Here is a 17,033-nt window from a genome sequence, read left to right on the forward strand (position 1 = left end):
AAAACAAAACTAAAAAGTACTGTAAAATATTTCAACCGGTGAGGAAACAAACGCAGTTAAAAGCTCATTTAACTCTTCAAATGCGTCTCCATTTTCGTTTAAGTGTGCAGTAAACATTTCTTATTAAGCAGAAACTTTATTACACTTTATGGCAGCACAGCAAAGTATAAGCCCCCTCATCAACCTTAGATGTAAACATGGCAAACATGCTTGTTACTGAGCTGTGACAGTTTTGATGACTAGTGAAGTTACAGAAACTTATGAACTTATAAGAATTTGTATTTTAAATTAATGCCCAATTAAATGCCAGTTTTTCCAAACAACTAAAGAAGGTGAACAAAAGGACAACTCAACTTACCTTCAGTTTTTCTCCACGACCCAAATTGACTGCAGTGGTTATGCACTTTCCCAAACCCTGTACAAACGAGCCCATTCCTACTGAAACTTAAAAAGAAAACGTTTAAACTAATGATACAATGATTTTTTTTTGTACAAAAGAAGCACTTGTAAGCAAATTTAAAACACACCCCTCCTCATTGTCAAAATAACTGTTGAAATAAAAATGAACTTCACGTGAAGTCACATAAAAGTTGCTCTTGCCTGTTGAATTGACAACATCCCCTCATTCCCAATGTAACGTTCCACCCTGTTAAATGTACACATGCCACTTTGAATATGAACCAATGTCTCTATTCACAATAATTTGACATCAAGAGACGTGTTCCGCCAAGCTTGTTTTGTCCTCTTCAAATCTCTCCCGACTCTCGCTCCTCAGAACTGGAATGTCGGTCCCTCTCTAAGGACAAAGATCGCTCCCGTTCCCTCTCCCTAGCCATGTCTGGAGAGGTGGACCTCTCCCGGTCCTCCCAGTCTCTGTACTCCGTCCTGCTGTCACCCCATTCCTCCAAGGCTTGCTCCTGACTCCGTTCCTTGGGGAGTGAGAGCTCCAAGTCGCGGGTGTGCGATGATCTTTCTCTGGAGGACCTGTAAGAATAACGCCCCATCACATTATTGTTTTCATCACTGTTGTACTTAGTTTTTTTACTACTTACTTCTCCAAAAATGAATGTGTAGAAAGCAGAAAATCAGACAAGATAAACACACCAATGGACATTTAAGTAGGAGAACTTGCGCTAATGCAGGCTGATTAAATACTTTTTTGCCCCACTGTATGTTAGCCATGGAAAAAAGATAATCTGAGATGAAGGTATCAAGAAAATGTCCAGTGCAGTAAAAATGAATCCTGTGGAGCAAAACACCACAGTGTCAAGTGCTCAGCCACAACAACAGAGTAAGCAAGCGTTTGATTTCTTTTTATAGAGTGGAAATTTGGCACGGCGCTTCAGCATGAAAACAAGGGGCTCACATACCAATCACCAAAAAGAACATTAACATTTAATCAGTTCAATATATGCAATGGACAGACCATGCTTTTATAGTCAGATGGCATCATCCCCAATATCTGATAAAATATTGACAGATTAAAACTTTGTCATCTGACCTCTTCATGGAAAACCCTTATTATTGCGTATAAGGTCCATTTGTTTTGTACAGTACAAAGATATAGCCATGTTTTCATTGGTTGTGCTTGTCAAATTTATGACACATATGTACCACTGCACATACTATGCAAAACCATACTAAGGAAGTGCCAAAAAAATCGATTATTAGATGCATGCGATTCGACACGAGACGATTCGATTAGGATTCATAAATAAAAAACGATGACTTTCCCTAATAACTTTATGACAGCCGCTCGAAGCGGTACGAAATTCAAGACACGTCTGCAACCCGGACACCTTTAACGGACGCACGCACGTTACGATGGATGCTGCCGGTTACTGAGCGAGAGATTTACTCCTTTTCAAAAGACTGGAACATAAATTTGTTTATGAGACAGGCATGGACCCAGCGGTCACGGTTCTGTGCGCAAGTTATTTTTTAGAGCGAGAAGGGAAGAGAGATAGTTCGTTGCTCCTTGTCTTTCAGTTGTCCAGCAGTAATGTCAAGTCATGTCAATTGAAAAAGGTCCTGAGTGAGTTGCTAAGACCCGTGTGCGTCTATAAGAGGTGAAGACACGAACCCTCTTGTACCTTTTAGCCTTTATTGTTGTTTTTGAGACGTTAACAGTTACCGACGAGCGCTAAGCTAATCAGCGAATTCACTAACATGTATTTCCATATCCATTTGTGCGTTGTTTGTTGGTGTACATGAGTTACTCCATATGCAGAACGTGTAAAACCATGATTAAGTACAGCGATAACACTACAAACATGTGAAATAGTACAGAAATATGTGAAAACAAAGTATATAGGTTAATAGAAGTCTTATTTCTAAAGACACTGTGTTTCCAGAAAATGTGGAATTCATGCCACCAGTGGAAATTTTATTGTATTGTTGAGAGAAATTAGTACTGCCTTTAAAATGGTAAATGTTTTTGAACTTTCTTGTATTTAACAAAAAAAAAGTTTAAGGGCAGCTTTTTGTTGTATGGGCATATTTCCATCGTTCCTGTTGAATCATTAGGATAGTTTAAATAAATAATGGACATAAATTTGTTTGTTTGGCTACTTTAATAATTAGTCATGTACAATGCATCGATAACCGTGATCGTCAATACCGTGATCATTGTTCAACAATCGAATCGCAGCACCCTGAATCATAATTTAATCGAATTGTGGGGCGCCTAAGATGGCAAACCCCTAAACCATACATAAACACAATACAGTATGTGTAAAATCTGTGTACATTACGTGTAATTATAATGTGTAAAACGTCAAGAACTGGTATTTGTGAACCTCTGAATAGGGATTTGCTGCCCTCTGTTGGCGACTTTGGATTACTGTCCTCACATACCAGTAATCAGATCCAGATACTTCCACTAATTCCCATGAATGAATTTACTTAATTAGCGACTTTGTAAATAATCTGCTTTAATCATTGTAATCGCACAATCCTTTGTCCCTAAAATATTTTTCATTCATGCATCTTCTGAACCGCTTATCCTCATGAGGGTTGCGGGGTGGATGGACCCATATGCCAGCTAACAACAGGAAGGAGGCGGGTACACCCTGACCTGGTTGCCAGCCAGTCGCAATGCACATAGAGACAGACAACCCCCTAAAATATATACTTTGTAAATTTAAACAGAATCTGGGTGACTGAATTAAATATACAGTAATATACGCCCCTGGGTGTTATTTGTCCATTTTTGGCTTTTTTCGTTTTTTTCTGTGTTTAAAAGGAAAAAAAGCATATGGAAAAATACACTAGGGAGCTGATATTTCCTGCAGGATACTAAATCATGTAGAAGTTCAAAATGGCACCATCCGGGAATTTCTAACTTATTGCAAACAGGCTGGGAAGATTTGCACTAAACTCTTGTTATTTTGCCATTTTTTGGCTCATTTACTCCCATTATAAATCATGATTTTTGATATGCTGTAAACCTGATGTGTTATAATGCATTTTCCGTGATTATTGATGCAATCGCTTCTTTGGCGAGTCAAAAACATGCAAAAAGAGGAATTTGTGTGTTGTCACCCAAAAGTCACTAGTTGGAGCCATAGGCCAATACATGAATTTGCTTGCGAAACTCAATACGGATTAGTAAAAAATTAATGCGATAAAAACGGTTGGCATTACAAAAAAATTGGTGTTTATGTGTCTGAGCTCACTTTCAGTCTATTTGGGCATGCATATTTGCAATTTTGCACGTGTGCACGAGACAATAAACCAGTACTTCCCGGAAATGCAAAAAAACCAAAACAAAAAAACACGTGTTTATTGTTGTCGTTTGAACTTCAACTCTTATTGGTTGGGTGTTTGAATTTCTTTACTCTCATTGGTTCTGGGCATTTTGGGAGTCTCTGTTCTCGCGAGGATCACCATTTTGCATTTCTTCCAACACAACTGTGCTCGATGGCGGCGAGAAGTATTTCACTGCAGAACACGATTCGGATGGTGTTAGAAAATCCTGATTCCGACGACGACCTTCGTTCGGACGCTTCTTCGGCGAGCCCAGAAGACATTGAAGAAATTCTTCCGGACTTTCGATGCCGGAGGAGGACGACTTTGATGACGAGAAATGGTAAATGGTTGACAACATAATGACGGAGATGAAAGCGGGGAGCAGAAGGCGGGGGCACGGACATGACCACGTTGAGGCGCATGACGAAATGACGGCGATCGAGGCGATGACGAAAGTGAGTAAGCACATGTTTTGCATATCAAGGTTTGTCTTGTAAAAGCTGATCAAAGATCAAAGCTGTTATTGTTGTGCGTGCTTGTGATTTGCAGGCCTGTGCCACATACTCCTGCCGCCGGCGCACACTCAGGTGGCTAATGTGTGAGTTTTTTCACATGCTGGACTTTTCGTTCTTCAGCGCATTTGTGCTGTTCACGGAGATCTACCCTGAGTGGAACGTGAAGAAAAGCTACAAGCGCCGACTATTTCTTGAGGAACTTGGCAAGGCTCTAATTCGGCCAGAAGTTCTAAAACGGGAACCACCGCCTTTTGCCGAAGGCTTGGGAGAGCAGCGAGCTGGACCCCCGTCCAAGCGCAAACAATGTGGCCTTTGCACAAAGCCACTTCGGGCTTCGAACATAATAATAAATAACAATACATTTTATTTATAACACACTTTACATTTGAACAACAAATCTCAAAGTGCACATCATGAATTGTGTATATTGTTATTATGTTAACTGTTATATTGTATGTATGTTTTGTAAAATAGTTAACATAAATTCTATCATCAAATCAGTTGTTGTCACTTTGTCACAGTCTTGTTCTTAAAAAATCTATTGTTACGACTTTTACTTGTCCAATGATGTAATTATGTAATATAAAATACTTTAGTTTGATTTATGTATACCCTATATAGCATAGTTAGTTTTGCTATTAGGATAATGCTGCTATTATTGTCCATAGGAGGCAAAAAAAAAAACTTCATATGTGTAGATAGGTCTGATGCCACTGAATATTGTGAGTGGTTGAAAGTGAAAAAATATTCAGAAATGACTTAGTTATCACACTTCAAAGGAAAAGCCATTTTTTGGACAAAATCACAAGGGTTTAGAGTAAATGAGAAAACTGCAATTGTGTAAAAACTGGGCATGCATAAAAAATTAGGTTGTTACGACTTGTGGACTTATTCAAGCCTCTAACTATGTGATATGTAATATTCAAATTAGACTTTTGTTTTTTATATACATCCAGCATCATTAGTTTTGCTATTCGGATAATGCTACTATTATAGTCCATAGGGGGCATTAAAAAAATTAAAAACTATATATGTGTAGATAGGTCTGATGCCACTGAACATTTTGAGTGGTTGAAAGTGAAAAAATATTCAGAAATGACTTGGTTATCACATTTCAAAGGAAAAGCCATTTTTTGGACAAAATCACAAGAGTTTAGTGTAAATGAGAAAACTGCAAATGTGTAAAAACTGGGCATGCATAAAAAAATCGGTTGTTATGACTTAAAGACTTATTCAAGCCTCTAACTATGTGATATATAATATTCAAATTAGACTTTTGTTTTTTATATACATACAGCATAATTAGTTTTGCTATTCGGATAATGCTACTATTATTGTCCATAGGGGGCATTGAAAAAAAAAAAAAAAAACTATATGTGTAGATAGGTCTGATGGCACTGAACATTTTGAGTGGTTGAAAGTGAAAAAATATTCAGAAATGACTAAGTTATCACACTTCAAAGGAAAAGCCATTTTTTGGACAAAATCACAAGAATTTAGTCAAAATAAAATAACGCCCAATTAAGAAACAGTATGAAATAAAAAATATATCCTTGGCCAAATTTGAAAAGACAGTTATTGTTTTTATTAAATGAACTTCATGTCAGGCAGCATAATCGATGTACCAGGAACTGTGCAAACTACTGTATATAAACGCGATTACGCTGCCACGGCAGATAGACTTTGTTTGTGGTTAAAAAGTAGGTATTTTTGATTGATCGAGTTTGGGGCCAATTTTCGATACCAATATGACTGAAACAAAACTTGGTACATTTTATTGTAAAGACTATATTCTCATTACTTGACTATTTTTGTGTATTTTGTAATAACTTACATACAGTAAAGGGCAAACTTTGGAAACACTTCATTAAGTGCGACATAAATAAAGGTCCCAGCCCCATTGATTAAGCAATAAATTCCACTAATTAATCCTGAAAAGGCATACCTGTGAAGTCAAAAACAATTTTAGGTGACTCCCTCTTGAAACTCATCAAGAGAATTGCAAGAGTGTGCAAAAAAGTAATCAGAGCAAAGGATGGCTACTTTGAAGATACGATTTTTTTTGCTAAGTACATAATTCCACACGTTTTTTTCATTGTTTGATTGCTTTCTGTGAGAATTTACAATGCAAATAGTCATGAAAATAAGGAAAACGCACAAATGAGAAGGTATGTCCAAATTGTGGCCTGTACGTAGTAACAACTACAAGTACACTAAACAATGTCAATGTGGTAAATATATTCAGTTTATAGTTTTGGTTTCTTAACTGTCTTAACTCCTCATCATCATGCATTTTCTGACTTTGGTAAAGTTATGAAATGTGCAGTTTTTTTTTTAGTTCTCCCAGAACACCCTCTTGAGGTCATTTGGCAAATTTGTTGTGGAAGCCAAGAAGGCTGCCTAACGTTGACAGTTGCAGCTTCGACCGTGATGTTGTTCTTTATTTCTCCCTTGGGCAAGTTTTGTTTTAAGTACTATTTTGAAGTACAGACCATATTTTTGTTGTTGTACGAAATATTGTAGTTTTTATATTAGACATGTGTAGATTATTTTGACCAAAACTTGTCTGTATAATTAGCGCACGTAGCTAATGCTAAGTTGTATACTTTTTGAGTTTTAAGACTGTCTAAATTGAGCAATGAGGAGAGCAAGGAAAGCAGATCGAATGATTAAGTCGCACCGGCATTTTTGGCCCAAAATTTTGGTGAAAAAAATGCAACCTTCACGCAAGTATTGATGGTAATTAAAATGTTATTTTTTCTTATCACGTTTTTCTTGTAAAGACTTTAATCAGAATTAATGAATCCGATCCTTAGTAAAAACATTCTTGGTATTGACAGACTTCACGTTTCAATGCTCTCCTACCTCTTTCTTTTGTGCCTGTGAGAGTGAGAGTGGGAGCGGTGTCTGTCCTTGTGTCGATGCCTCCTCTCTCGTTCTCGATCGCGGTCCCCGCCCTCCTCTCTAGAACGAGATGAGCGGTGGCGTCTTGAACGGTGGGAAGACGAACTGCCTCCATCCCTAGATTTTAGCATGAGAAAATCAAACATCACAGTGGTGTTTCCACTCAACTTTTTTTTTAAAAATTGGTTTAATTTATGAGACAGATTATCTGACCAGTTATACCTGTATCGGTCTCCACTTCTGGATCGCGACCTGGATGAGCACACATTGTAAATATTGCACCCTATCTGATAGTGGGATACGATTGTGGCAACAAGGGACATATCCTACCTCCTGCGTTCCCGCTCTCGTTCTCGCTCCCACTCTCTCTCTCGCTCCCGTTCTCGCTCCCTTTCACGTTCCAATTCCCACTGCCTATCCCGTTCGTCATCTCGTTCACGTTCCTCTCTGCGTCTTGTTCGCAATTTTTCTTGTTTCTCCACAACTGCTTTCTGCAGTCAAAATTAGAACAAAAGGAGAACATAATTTTTCAGAAACACCGACAAGTGTAGTTAACTTTCATTTGCTTAAAAAAATCTGAGATATTACTCCTAAACAGTGGAATATTTTTATGTGTCTCAGGAATTTTTTCAAGATATTACTTTTACGTCCTCCATCATTGTTTTTAAATCTTCGTGCTATTTAAACACAATGATTCAGATCTCTTGAAGTTCCTAATATGTTGACTTTTTTGTTCCCAAATTTTCAACACTCTTTCTACTTTTGTCCAATTTGCGAAAGTGAAATCTATACATGTACCTTCCTCAATAAAAGATTGCAAAACACTGTTCGAGTGAACGTACAAACTCAGCTACAAGTGATTCGAGTGAATCCTTACCCTCAGCTTTTCAAGTTTCTCGCGAATTTCAATAAACCCCAGGTGAAGTTTGCCCCCGAAGTGGTCAGCAAGACGCCGATCGTTGTCATGGAGACCCAAGTAAGCAGAGCACACTTCGCACACACGCAGTTTTTGCTGCTGGAAACTGGAAGCTGGCATCGAGTTTCTGTAAATATCCTGTTAAAAAAAGTCGATAAAACATTGTATTGTAATTGTAATTAAAAAGGACTTTAAATTCAGTCATCCTGTCCTCTTACCTCTGCTTCTTCCTTCATGGTACGGGTCGTCTCCACCTTTTCCAGCAACTTCTGGGCCTCGTCTACATTGCCCTCACCTCCGAGCTGCTCCGCACTTGCGAGCAGCTTTCCAATCTCCTCATTCAGCTCGTGTACACGTTCAGCCTAATTAAAACACATAGATGAGACTTGATGCTTCACTAATGCAGCTAATTGGCTGTTTTTTACTCGAGCGGTATCAAGTTTTCACCTTTGCTGTGACTTCAGCGCTGATTTCCTCTTGCGTCTCTGCTAATCTCTTTTTAGCCAGCTCGGTTCGGCGATCACAGTCAGCAATGAAAGACTGAAGGTGCTCCGCAGCCTGAAAAGCAACACACAAATTTGGATGTGAATTGTATGATATTGGCTTCTTTTCTTTTGATGCAACTTGAGTTCAGACTTCTAACAATTATCATTTACTATTGGAAACAATGGAGATTAGTATGGTGACAATTGCACAAATTCTTCATTTGTAAAGGCCAAGTTTTCAAAGTCACAATTTCACGTTGTAATCTTTGAAATGTAAAGAACAACACAACAAAACAAGTAGGAACTAATATTCACATAGGAACTAGTTATACAACATAAAATATACAATATGAATGAATACTACATCACATTTGTAAAATATAAACACATAATAAAATAAATAATAGCCCATTTAAATAAAATAAATTGAAATGAGCTAAAACACCTGTAATTAAATAATAAGAATAATAGACAGATCCTGCTTACACAACTAAATTTATTTATTTCTGTGTGGCGCTTTACCTTGAAAAAAAACACCAATAAAGCTTTTGAAAACCATTCATATGAAAAAAAAAGATTCTTTGAGGCATTTCATTTGTAAAATACATGTTAAAATCTTTGTCATTGGGATTGCTTTTCTCTTCAGCACAGGACTTCTTTTTTCTTCTTTCTTTCAGAAAGAAAGCTGACCATTCCGCGGGGGCTGAAAGGTCAATTGTTGTTGGATTATTGTCTTTAACCCTTTAAGGTCTGGGCCTATTTTGTCAGATTTTGCATGCCTTTGAAGTTGCCTTTATATTTCAAAGAAATAATTGTTTACAATGGCCTGGTTTGGTCCCTTTTTTTGTGACACCTTGAACTTCATGTCCAAACTGTTGTTTCCTTCACTGACCAATTATAAATCATCATTTTGGGCCCAAAAAGACCAAAAATTCCAAAATCGTTTTGTGAAAATTTTTAATATTGATGTCCAATTGACAACCAAACATGCGTAACGAACCGTTTTGAAACTTTATAATATTTATTCAACATGTTAGGATGAACATTCAACCAAAAAAATTTAGAATAAATAGTCTTATATTTGACAATTCAACATAAACAACAGGTATAGCCATAGGCGTTTTTTGCTTTTATACATGCTCTAGTCAAAACAGGTTATATACAGCAGACCAAACAGTGAAGAACAGTGAAAAATATATACCATCTAACACAAAAAGTGTTTAGAGGCCATCTCTTTATGAGTTTAGGTATTGCGGCCCATCACCTGATGAAAACTATGTACACACAATGAAGCTTCTTGAACACACATTTATATACACAAATTGAGAAGACTGATTGTGGGGGAAAAAAAAATATAGCATTGGAAAAAAAAGTATTTTCAAAAATATTTACAATAGACAAGTTAAATTTTTTTCAGGCATGCCACTCCGAAAAGCTGTTTCGTCCTGGAATTCCTTGCCTTCCAATAATCTTGCACAGTTGGAAGTGAAACCAAAGACATGTACAAGAGGAGTCCAATAAATTTTTCAAGCTCCTCCGCTGTAGTGTCTGTCCACACAAACTTTTTCCCAATCTCTTTTCGGACTCTGCCATACTGGTTTGTGTGTTTGCAAATATTCATCATTGTCGATGAGGTGACGAACAGGTCAAAAAGTTCTTTTGGGGTGTATGCATGTTCACGATTCACCTGAGGTCCTGGTGGTCTCCGGGGTGTGAACCGGCTGCACTGTGGGGCAGTCAGTGTCTGTGTCTTGCTCTGTGCTCCATGGCACAGGTGCAGGCTGAGCCAGTGGTGATCGGCTTCTGCCGCGCTGACTTCTCCAGCCTCTCCTCCGCTGACATCTCATCGCTCTTCCGTGATGACCCCTTCTCCCTCGTCCTCTTTCCATTCGGGCAGTGAATGTAGATTTTTCATTGTCACTATAAATGTGCATGAAAAAAAGTCAGTATTTATGAAAATAATAAAGTATAAAATAAAAATATATACAGCAATAAATAATAATGGAAATCTATATGTATGACAATAGAAAGAATACCATAGCAATACCATAGCTGATGAATATGTGCTACATCCCTAATCTTCATATAGAAAGAAGAACACAAATTATAAATTCCTGCCTGGGATACACACAGTGCACGTACGACTTTGATCTGATATGCACATTTTATTATTATATACACAAACACACACTTATATTGCATCAAAATTAACTTTGTCTTGCAATATCAAAAGAAACTTTCAAAAGAAACTTTTTCAGCATTAAAAAAAAAAAAGTGAGTTGGCTTACCTCTGCTCGTCGATGGCGTCACCCACGTGTTCAATCCGTCACTATCTTCACTCAAGGACTCTTCCGAAGAAGACGATGATGACGAATTTAGACCATCCTCTTCCTCAAGTTGATCAAAAAGCACAATTGCTTGCGCTAAATTTAGTTTTCCGTTCATTCTCAAAGTCACACAAAGTCGCTGCTTGATCCAAACGGCCGTCGCTCGCCACCTCGCTGCTTCAGAACACTCCTCCCTCTCGTTCGGTGGAACCTCGCACGGCAGTTTTATTTATAAAAAAAAAAAAAATTTTTTAAACGCATTTTGTGCTTCCACTGTGACTTCGAAAGGGTTCGTTTGATTTGTGTTTTTTTCATGGAGCTTCCGTTTTGAAAAAGGACAAGAAATGATCGAAATATAGACATAAACAAATGATCCATGCAGCGTTTTAATGTTTTTTTGAGATGACAATAAAACTATCAAACTTAAATGACAATATCTCACGTTTTAGTTGGTCGATTGACTTCAAATAATAACGAGAGTAAACCGCAACTTCCGCACTTTAAAACGAGACCAACCAACGGCATGTGGGTGACGTAATTAAAACGTGAGGGCGCTTCAAAGACGACGTGCGCTGAGGACGCGCCGGCGCGTCCTTCGACTCTCAAGGGATAAATACCGGCTACTTTTTTAGCAGAATTCTAGCTTTGTATAGGTTAATGTTCCTATTGTTGAAAGCACAAAAGTGTGTAATAAACAACTAGCACATTTATATTTTGCATTTTGTTTTCTTATTGTACCGAAAATGAACCGAACCATGACCTCAAAACCGAGGTCGAGATTTTTGTGTACCGTTACACCCCTACTCACAGTGGTGAAAATGGCTCTGTCCCAACTTTTTTCAGTTTAAACATCAGACCTATCATCCCATGTGCTATTCTCAAAAAATATTTATAAGTTGCACTTACACATCATTGCATTCATTTTTTAAATTATAATTTATACAGTGTCCCAACATCTTTGGAATCCGCTTTGTACTTGAACTGACTCCATAGTCTTCAAATAGAGCATGTGAGGCAGGACATCTGACCAGCATAGAGTTTCTCAAAGACCTTCTTTTCACCAGTTTTCGCTTGATTTGTCAAACAATTCTAACATTTGTTGCCTTTTAATGATACATAGGTCGAATGAACATAATGAGAATATTCATCCTGCACCTGCATTGGACATCTATCCAATGCATATCAATGTACAAAACAAGGTGTGAATTGGATTTAAGGGAAGAAATTTTTATTTAGTTGTTGAAATGGCTTTCTAAAAAAAAATACATATTCACATGACATTTTGAGGGGAGTAAATTTGATTTGCAGTGTGTATGTATTGTTAATGACTCACATCAAGCTCAAAGAAGTACTCCTGTTCCTTGGAGGCAATCTCGAAGTCTGCCCTTAGGGCTAAATCATGGACTTTTACACACTCTCCCAGGTCCATTCTCTACAGGATCAGAACAAATAATGAGTGCATAAAAAGATTCATTCAAGCAAGTTTATTGGACATCAAAATCATAGAACATCTGCTGGAAACGGTGTCACCAGCTAATGATGCACAGTGCGTGTAAGCTACTTACAGTGCCAGAAAGAATGTCATGAGGGCAGGAATCCAAAAGATGACTTTTGCACACCCGCTCATCTGAGAATTTGATCCTCTGTCTCATGGTGTCTCCTATTCCAAGACATAAAACTTATTGTACATGTCATGATACATCACTTTCATAATTATACGCACCACTTTGCCCAGAAGTATGAAATTACGGAACATTGCGTAATTAGCTTTTTCGGTGACAGTGATAGGCAATGTTCCCTTTAAGTTGTGTGCGTTCGCAATCGTGCACTGCTTGCATACTAGTCCTCAAAAAGATTAGCATATTGTGATAAAGTTAATTATTTTCTGTAATGTACTGATAAACATTAGACTTTCATATATTTTAGATTCATTACACACAACTGAAGTAGTTCAAGCCTTTTATTGTTTTAATACTGATGATTTTGGCAAAAAAGTCAAGAAAAACCAAAAATCCCTATCTCAAAAAATTAGCATATCATGAAAGGGTACTCTAAAGAAGCTACTAACCTATTCATCTGAATCAACGAATTAACTCAACCCCTGCGAAAGAATCCCGAGGCTTTTAAAAACTCCCAGCCTGGTTCATTACTCAAAACCGCAATCATGGGCAAGACTGCCGACCTGACTGCTGTCCAGAAGGCCATCGTTGACACCCTCAAGCAAGAGGCTAAGACACAGAAAGAAATTTCTGAGCGAATAGGCTGTTCCCAGAGGGCTGTATCAAGGCACCTAAGTGAAAAGTCTGTGGGAAGGAAAAAGTGTGACAGGAAACGCTGCACAACCAGAAGAGGTGACCGCATCCTGAGAAAGATTGTGGAGAAGGGCCGATTCCAGACCTTGGGGGACCTGCAGAAACAGTGGACCGAGTCTGGAGTAAAAACATCCAGAGCCACTGTGCACAGGCGTGTGCTGGAAATGGGCTACAGGTGCCGCATTCCCCAGGTCAAGCCACTTTTGAACCTGAAACAGCGGCAGAAGCACCTGACCTGGGCTACACAGAAGCACCACTGGACTGTTGCTCAGTGGTCCAAAGTACTTTTGTCAGATGAAAGCAAATTTTGCATGTCAATCGGAAATCAAGGTGCCAGAGTTTGGAGGAAGACTGGGAGAAGGAAATGCCAAAATGCCTGAAGTCCAGTGTCAAGTACCCACAGTCAGTGATGGTCTGGTGTGTCATGTAGGCTGCTGGTGTTGGTCTACTGTGTTTTATCAAGGGCAGGGTCAATGCAGCTAGCTATCAGGAGATTTTGGAGCACTTCATGCTTCCATCTGCTGAAAAGCTTTATGGAGACGAAGATTTCATTTTTCAGCACGACCTGGCACCTGCTCACAGTGCCAAAACCACTGGTAAATGGTCTACTGACCATGACATTACTGTGCTCAATTGGCCTGCCAACTCTCCTGACCTGAACCCCATAGAGAATCTGTGGGATATTGTGAAGAGGAAGTTGAGACACACCAGACCCAACACTGTGGATGAGCTTACGGCCGCTATCGAAGCATCCTGGGCCTCCATAACACCTCAGCAGTGCCACAGGCTGATTGCCTCCATGCCACGCCGCATTGAAGCAGTCATTTCTGCAAAAGGATTCCCGACCAAGTATTGAATGCATAGCTGATATAATTAATTGAAGGTTGACTTTTTTTGTATTAAAAAAAACATTTTTTTGTATTGGTCGGATGAAATATGCTAATTTTTTGAGATAGGGATTTTTGGTTTCTCTTGACTTTTTTGCCAAAATCATCAATATTAAAACAATAAAAGGCTTGAACTACTTAAATTGTGAATAATAAATCTGAAATATACGAAAGTAATGTTTATCAGTACATTACAGAAAATAATCAACTTTATCACAATATGCTCATTTTTTTTTGAAGGACTAGTATCGTTAGCGCACAAGAAAATCTTTGCAGCGCACGAAATAAAACTCAACAGAAACGTATAGCACCGTCAATAGGACTACTGTCTGTCAGCGCCGCAGTGATGTGTCAGCTCGACACTCCTTTTGGTGTGTTGGATACGGCAACGCGACGCTCCCATTGGTGGAGAAAAGTGAGCTTGACTCCTGTGCTGATATACTGTAGCAACATTCCTCTGCCAATCTTTGCAAGCGCTACAGTATTAATTATTATCCATTATCTATAATTATCTATTTAGACCAAAAACAAGGAAATTTAACTAGTTTTAAGGAGGTGTATTTTTGCAGTATAGCTACTCAGACACGGGAGAATAGGACTCTTGAGTGTCCTTATTGTCTCAACAGTTCTAATGTTTGAGTTTGATATACTGTACTGCCATTGTGGTTGTCCATTATGTTTTACTTATTAACTTACCCATGCCACAACTGGACCTTACCCAGGCCAAAGCAGGACTCTCACATATAATATCGTACGTATCTCATGAACAACGAGATTTTTGTATTTTTCATTTCACGTGGGCCAAATCAATTAAATTAAAAGTAATGAAAAATGCTGCTGTAATTTCATTATTTAAATAAGCCATGTAACTTGCTCTGATCTAAGGTTTTGAACAGGCGTGATACTGGTGTGTGGCCACCCTGTACACATCTGATGTTGCTCACCGTGGTCCGCAGTAAGGGAGCTTGTGTGTCTGCTCACACATGAAAAATTAGAGGGAACATTGGTGATAGGCTTCCAATCACGTGACACTTTTCATCCTGCTGCGAATTTAAAAGAGTGTCACTAGTTGAAGTGACGCTGAATCAATTTAAACTGGGAGGGCTGACAGCGAATAGCCATTTATTCATTTGCTGCCAGTTCTTAAAATTCAAATGGATTAGATCTCTATCACTGTCAATGGCAGCCAACGTTTTAGACTATTTGTTTCAATCTTGAACATTTTCAGAATGAACGAATTATGACACTGTTTATCACGGGCAATGACATACTTATCGTTTGCTTGGGACTAACTACTAATATAAATGGAAATTTTTCTATATACCATCATGAAATATCTCCCTATTGTCGTCATGTTTGGGTTTACAATTATTGTAATCCCTTCTCAAGGATACTTTTTGTTTGTATTGCGTTTGAATTATCAATCCAACTGTTTACGTGTGGACTTAAAATTTCCATCACGAGGATGGTTACAGTAGGCTATCTCTCAATCTTTAATTTAGGTGCAGCGGAGTGTCACAGGTGTAATTACCACGCTTGCTAAAAATAGAATAGTCCTAAACAAATCTGTGAACAAAATAATCCATGCAACGCTTTAACATTTTTTTTAATATGTAGCTAATTTTAAGGTTTGTCATGTGACCAACAGGTTGATTGGCAAAGTAAGCAATGGTCAGCAATGAAGCTAATGCTAGCACCGACACATTGGCGATAGCACGCATGCTAGCATTAGCACAGAACATGAACTGTTATTTTAGAGGACAAAAAAACAGCAGCCGTGCTTACCGTCTCTCCCGGTTCCCATGAGCTGGTCCAGCATCGCTCGCATTTGAGCCTGTGCCGACATGTTTGTGTGTCTTTTAGGGAAGTGCTTTCTCGGCCGTGGTCTTCACACATGTAACCCTCGTCGGTCGCCTAGGCCTCGGTCACCAACTTTCCCCCACAACGATAAACTTTTAGCCACGAAGCTGAGTGTGTGCTGGTATATTTCAAATGTACTTTGTGTCGTTTAAAATGCCGTACTACAAAAAAGTGACTTTGTGGCCGGGTTGAAGGAAGGAAACGTGCCGTTTGAAAACTGGCGGAGTCACCGGCTCGTGTGGAGAAATGATAGAGCGATGACTATACGTCAACGCGGGCTGGGGGAAGCTTTGGTTTAGCGCACTAAATCGGTGGTGAAAATAAATCTCGACTTTATAACATTATATTATCAACCGTCGGATAAAAGTTGACGAATTTAGCTTCGGTGTCCTTTCTTCCGTCTCCCGACTTCCCGTACGCGCGCGTTCTCGCGTTGCTAGAGCGCGCACTACCGTTTCCGCTTCAGGCTAGTGTTTGTTTAGCGACCGTAACCGTATGTTTCTATATTTTAAGTGTTATGGTATTTCAGCCTAAAACAATAAGATACTATCTATACACGAAATCATTTCAACTAGAGTTAAAATGCCTAGATTTACAGCTCAGTTCTGTCTCTGACAGTTCAAGTTCTTACTCTACACGAGACGAGTCTTAAATATGTTAGTCACTATTTTGTGCTGGCTGACGACACTGTATTACTGAATTCAGAGATCTTAGTTTAATAGCATTTAAATAGTCATTCAACTTCGACCTCGTGTATAATAAAGGCTCGATATTGAAAACAACGTCATCAAAAGGAAACACGCCCACACGTCATTTTTTGCCGCCCAGTGTTTGTTTATGGATACTACATCTCAAAAGCAAGAGAGCTAGATGTCGAATCGACGCCGTTAGGAACCGACGGCCATCTTAAAGCAGTAGAATTCTCTGGCGGGATCTTTAGCAGTGAACCTAAGTGATTTGCTCCACTAAAATACGGTTCACCTTGCAAAATCTTTACAGATTTTCAAACAATTTGATGTATAAGAAATCATATTAACGTGAATCATAGGCAGAGTTTGACTTTTGGGCCGAGGGGGC

The 17,033-nt window shown here is 38.7% G+C and overlaps 1 protein-coding gene across 1 annotated transcript; it reads right to left on the reverse strand.

Annotated features, from left to right (window-relative positions):
• Positions 1-116: 116 nt before the first annotated feature.
• On the reverse strand, positions 117-16,732 carry zgc:158803 (LUC7 domain-containing protein). Its single transcript, XM_057844776.1, has 10 exons — positions 15,882-16,732; positions 12,463-12,557; positions 12,231-12,329; positions 8,533-8,643; positions 8,304-8,447; positions 8,047-8,223; positions 7,500-7,660; positions 7,392-7,421; positions 7,131-7,286; positions 117-984 (listed from the first exon to the last, which is right to left on the reverse strand). The coding sequence occupies exons 1-10, from the start codon at positions 15,940-15,942 to the stop codon at positions 747-749; spliced, it is 1,272 nt and encodes a 423-aa protein (XP_057700759.1). The 5' UTR covers positions 15,943-16,732; the 3' UTR covers positions 117-746.
• Between the last annotated feature and the right edge of the window lie 301 nt (positions 16,733-17,033).

Source organism: Corythoichthys intestinalis, chromosome 8, assembly GCF_030265065.1.
Source record: "Corythoichthys intestinalis isolate RoL2023-P3 chromosome 8, ASM3026506v1, whole genome shotgun sequence".
Classification (NCBI taxonomy): Eukaryota; Metazoa; Chordata; class Actinopteri; order Syngnathiformes; family Syngnathidae; genus Corythoichthys; species Corythoichthys intestinalis.

Bases quoted from the DNA above. Each gene is read 5' to 3' on its own strand.
- zgc:158803 (XM_057844776.1), bottom strand. From the start codon at position 15,942: ATGTCGGCACAGGCTCAAATGCGAGCGATGCTGGACCAGCTCATGGGA. The intron at 12,330-12,462 runs GTAAGTAGCTTA...CTGATCCTGTAG, and splicing joins ATGACATTCTTTCTGGCACT to AGAATGGACCTGGGAGAGTG. The intron at 7,661-8,046 runs GTAAGGATTCAC...TTTTGACTGCAG, and splicing joins AGAAACTTGAAAAGCTGAGG to AAAGCAGTTGTGGAGAAACA.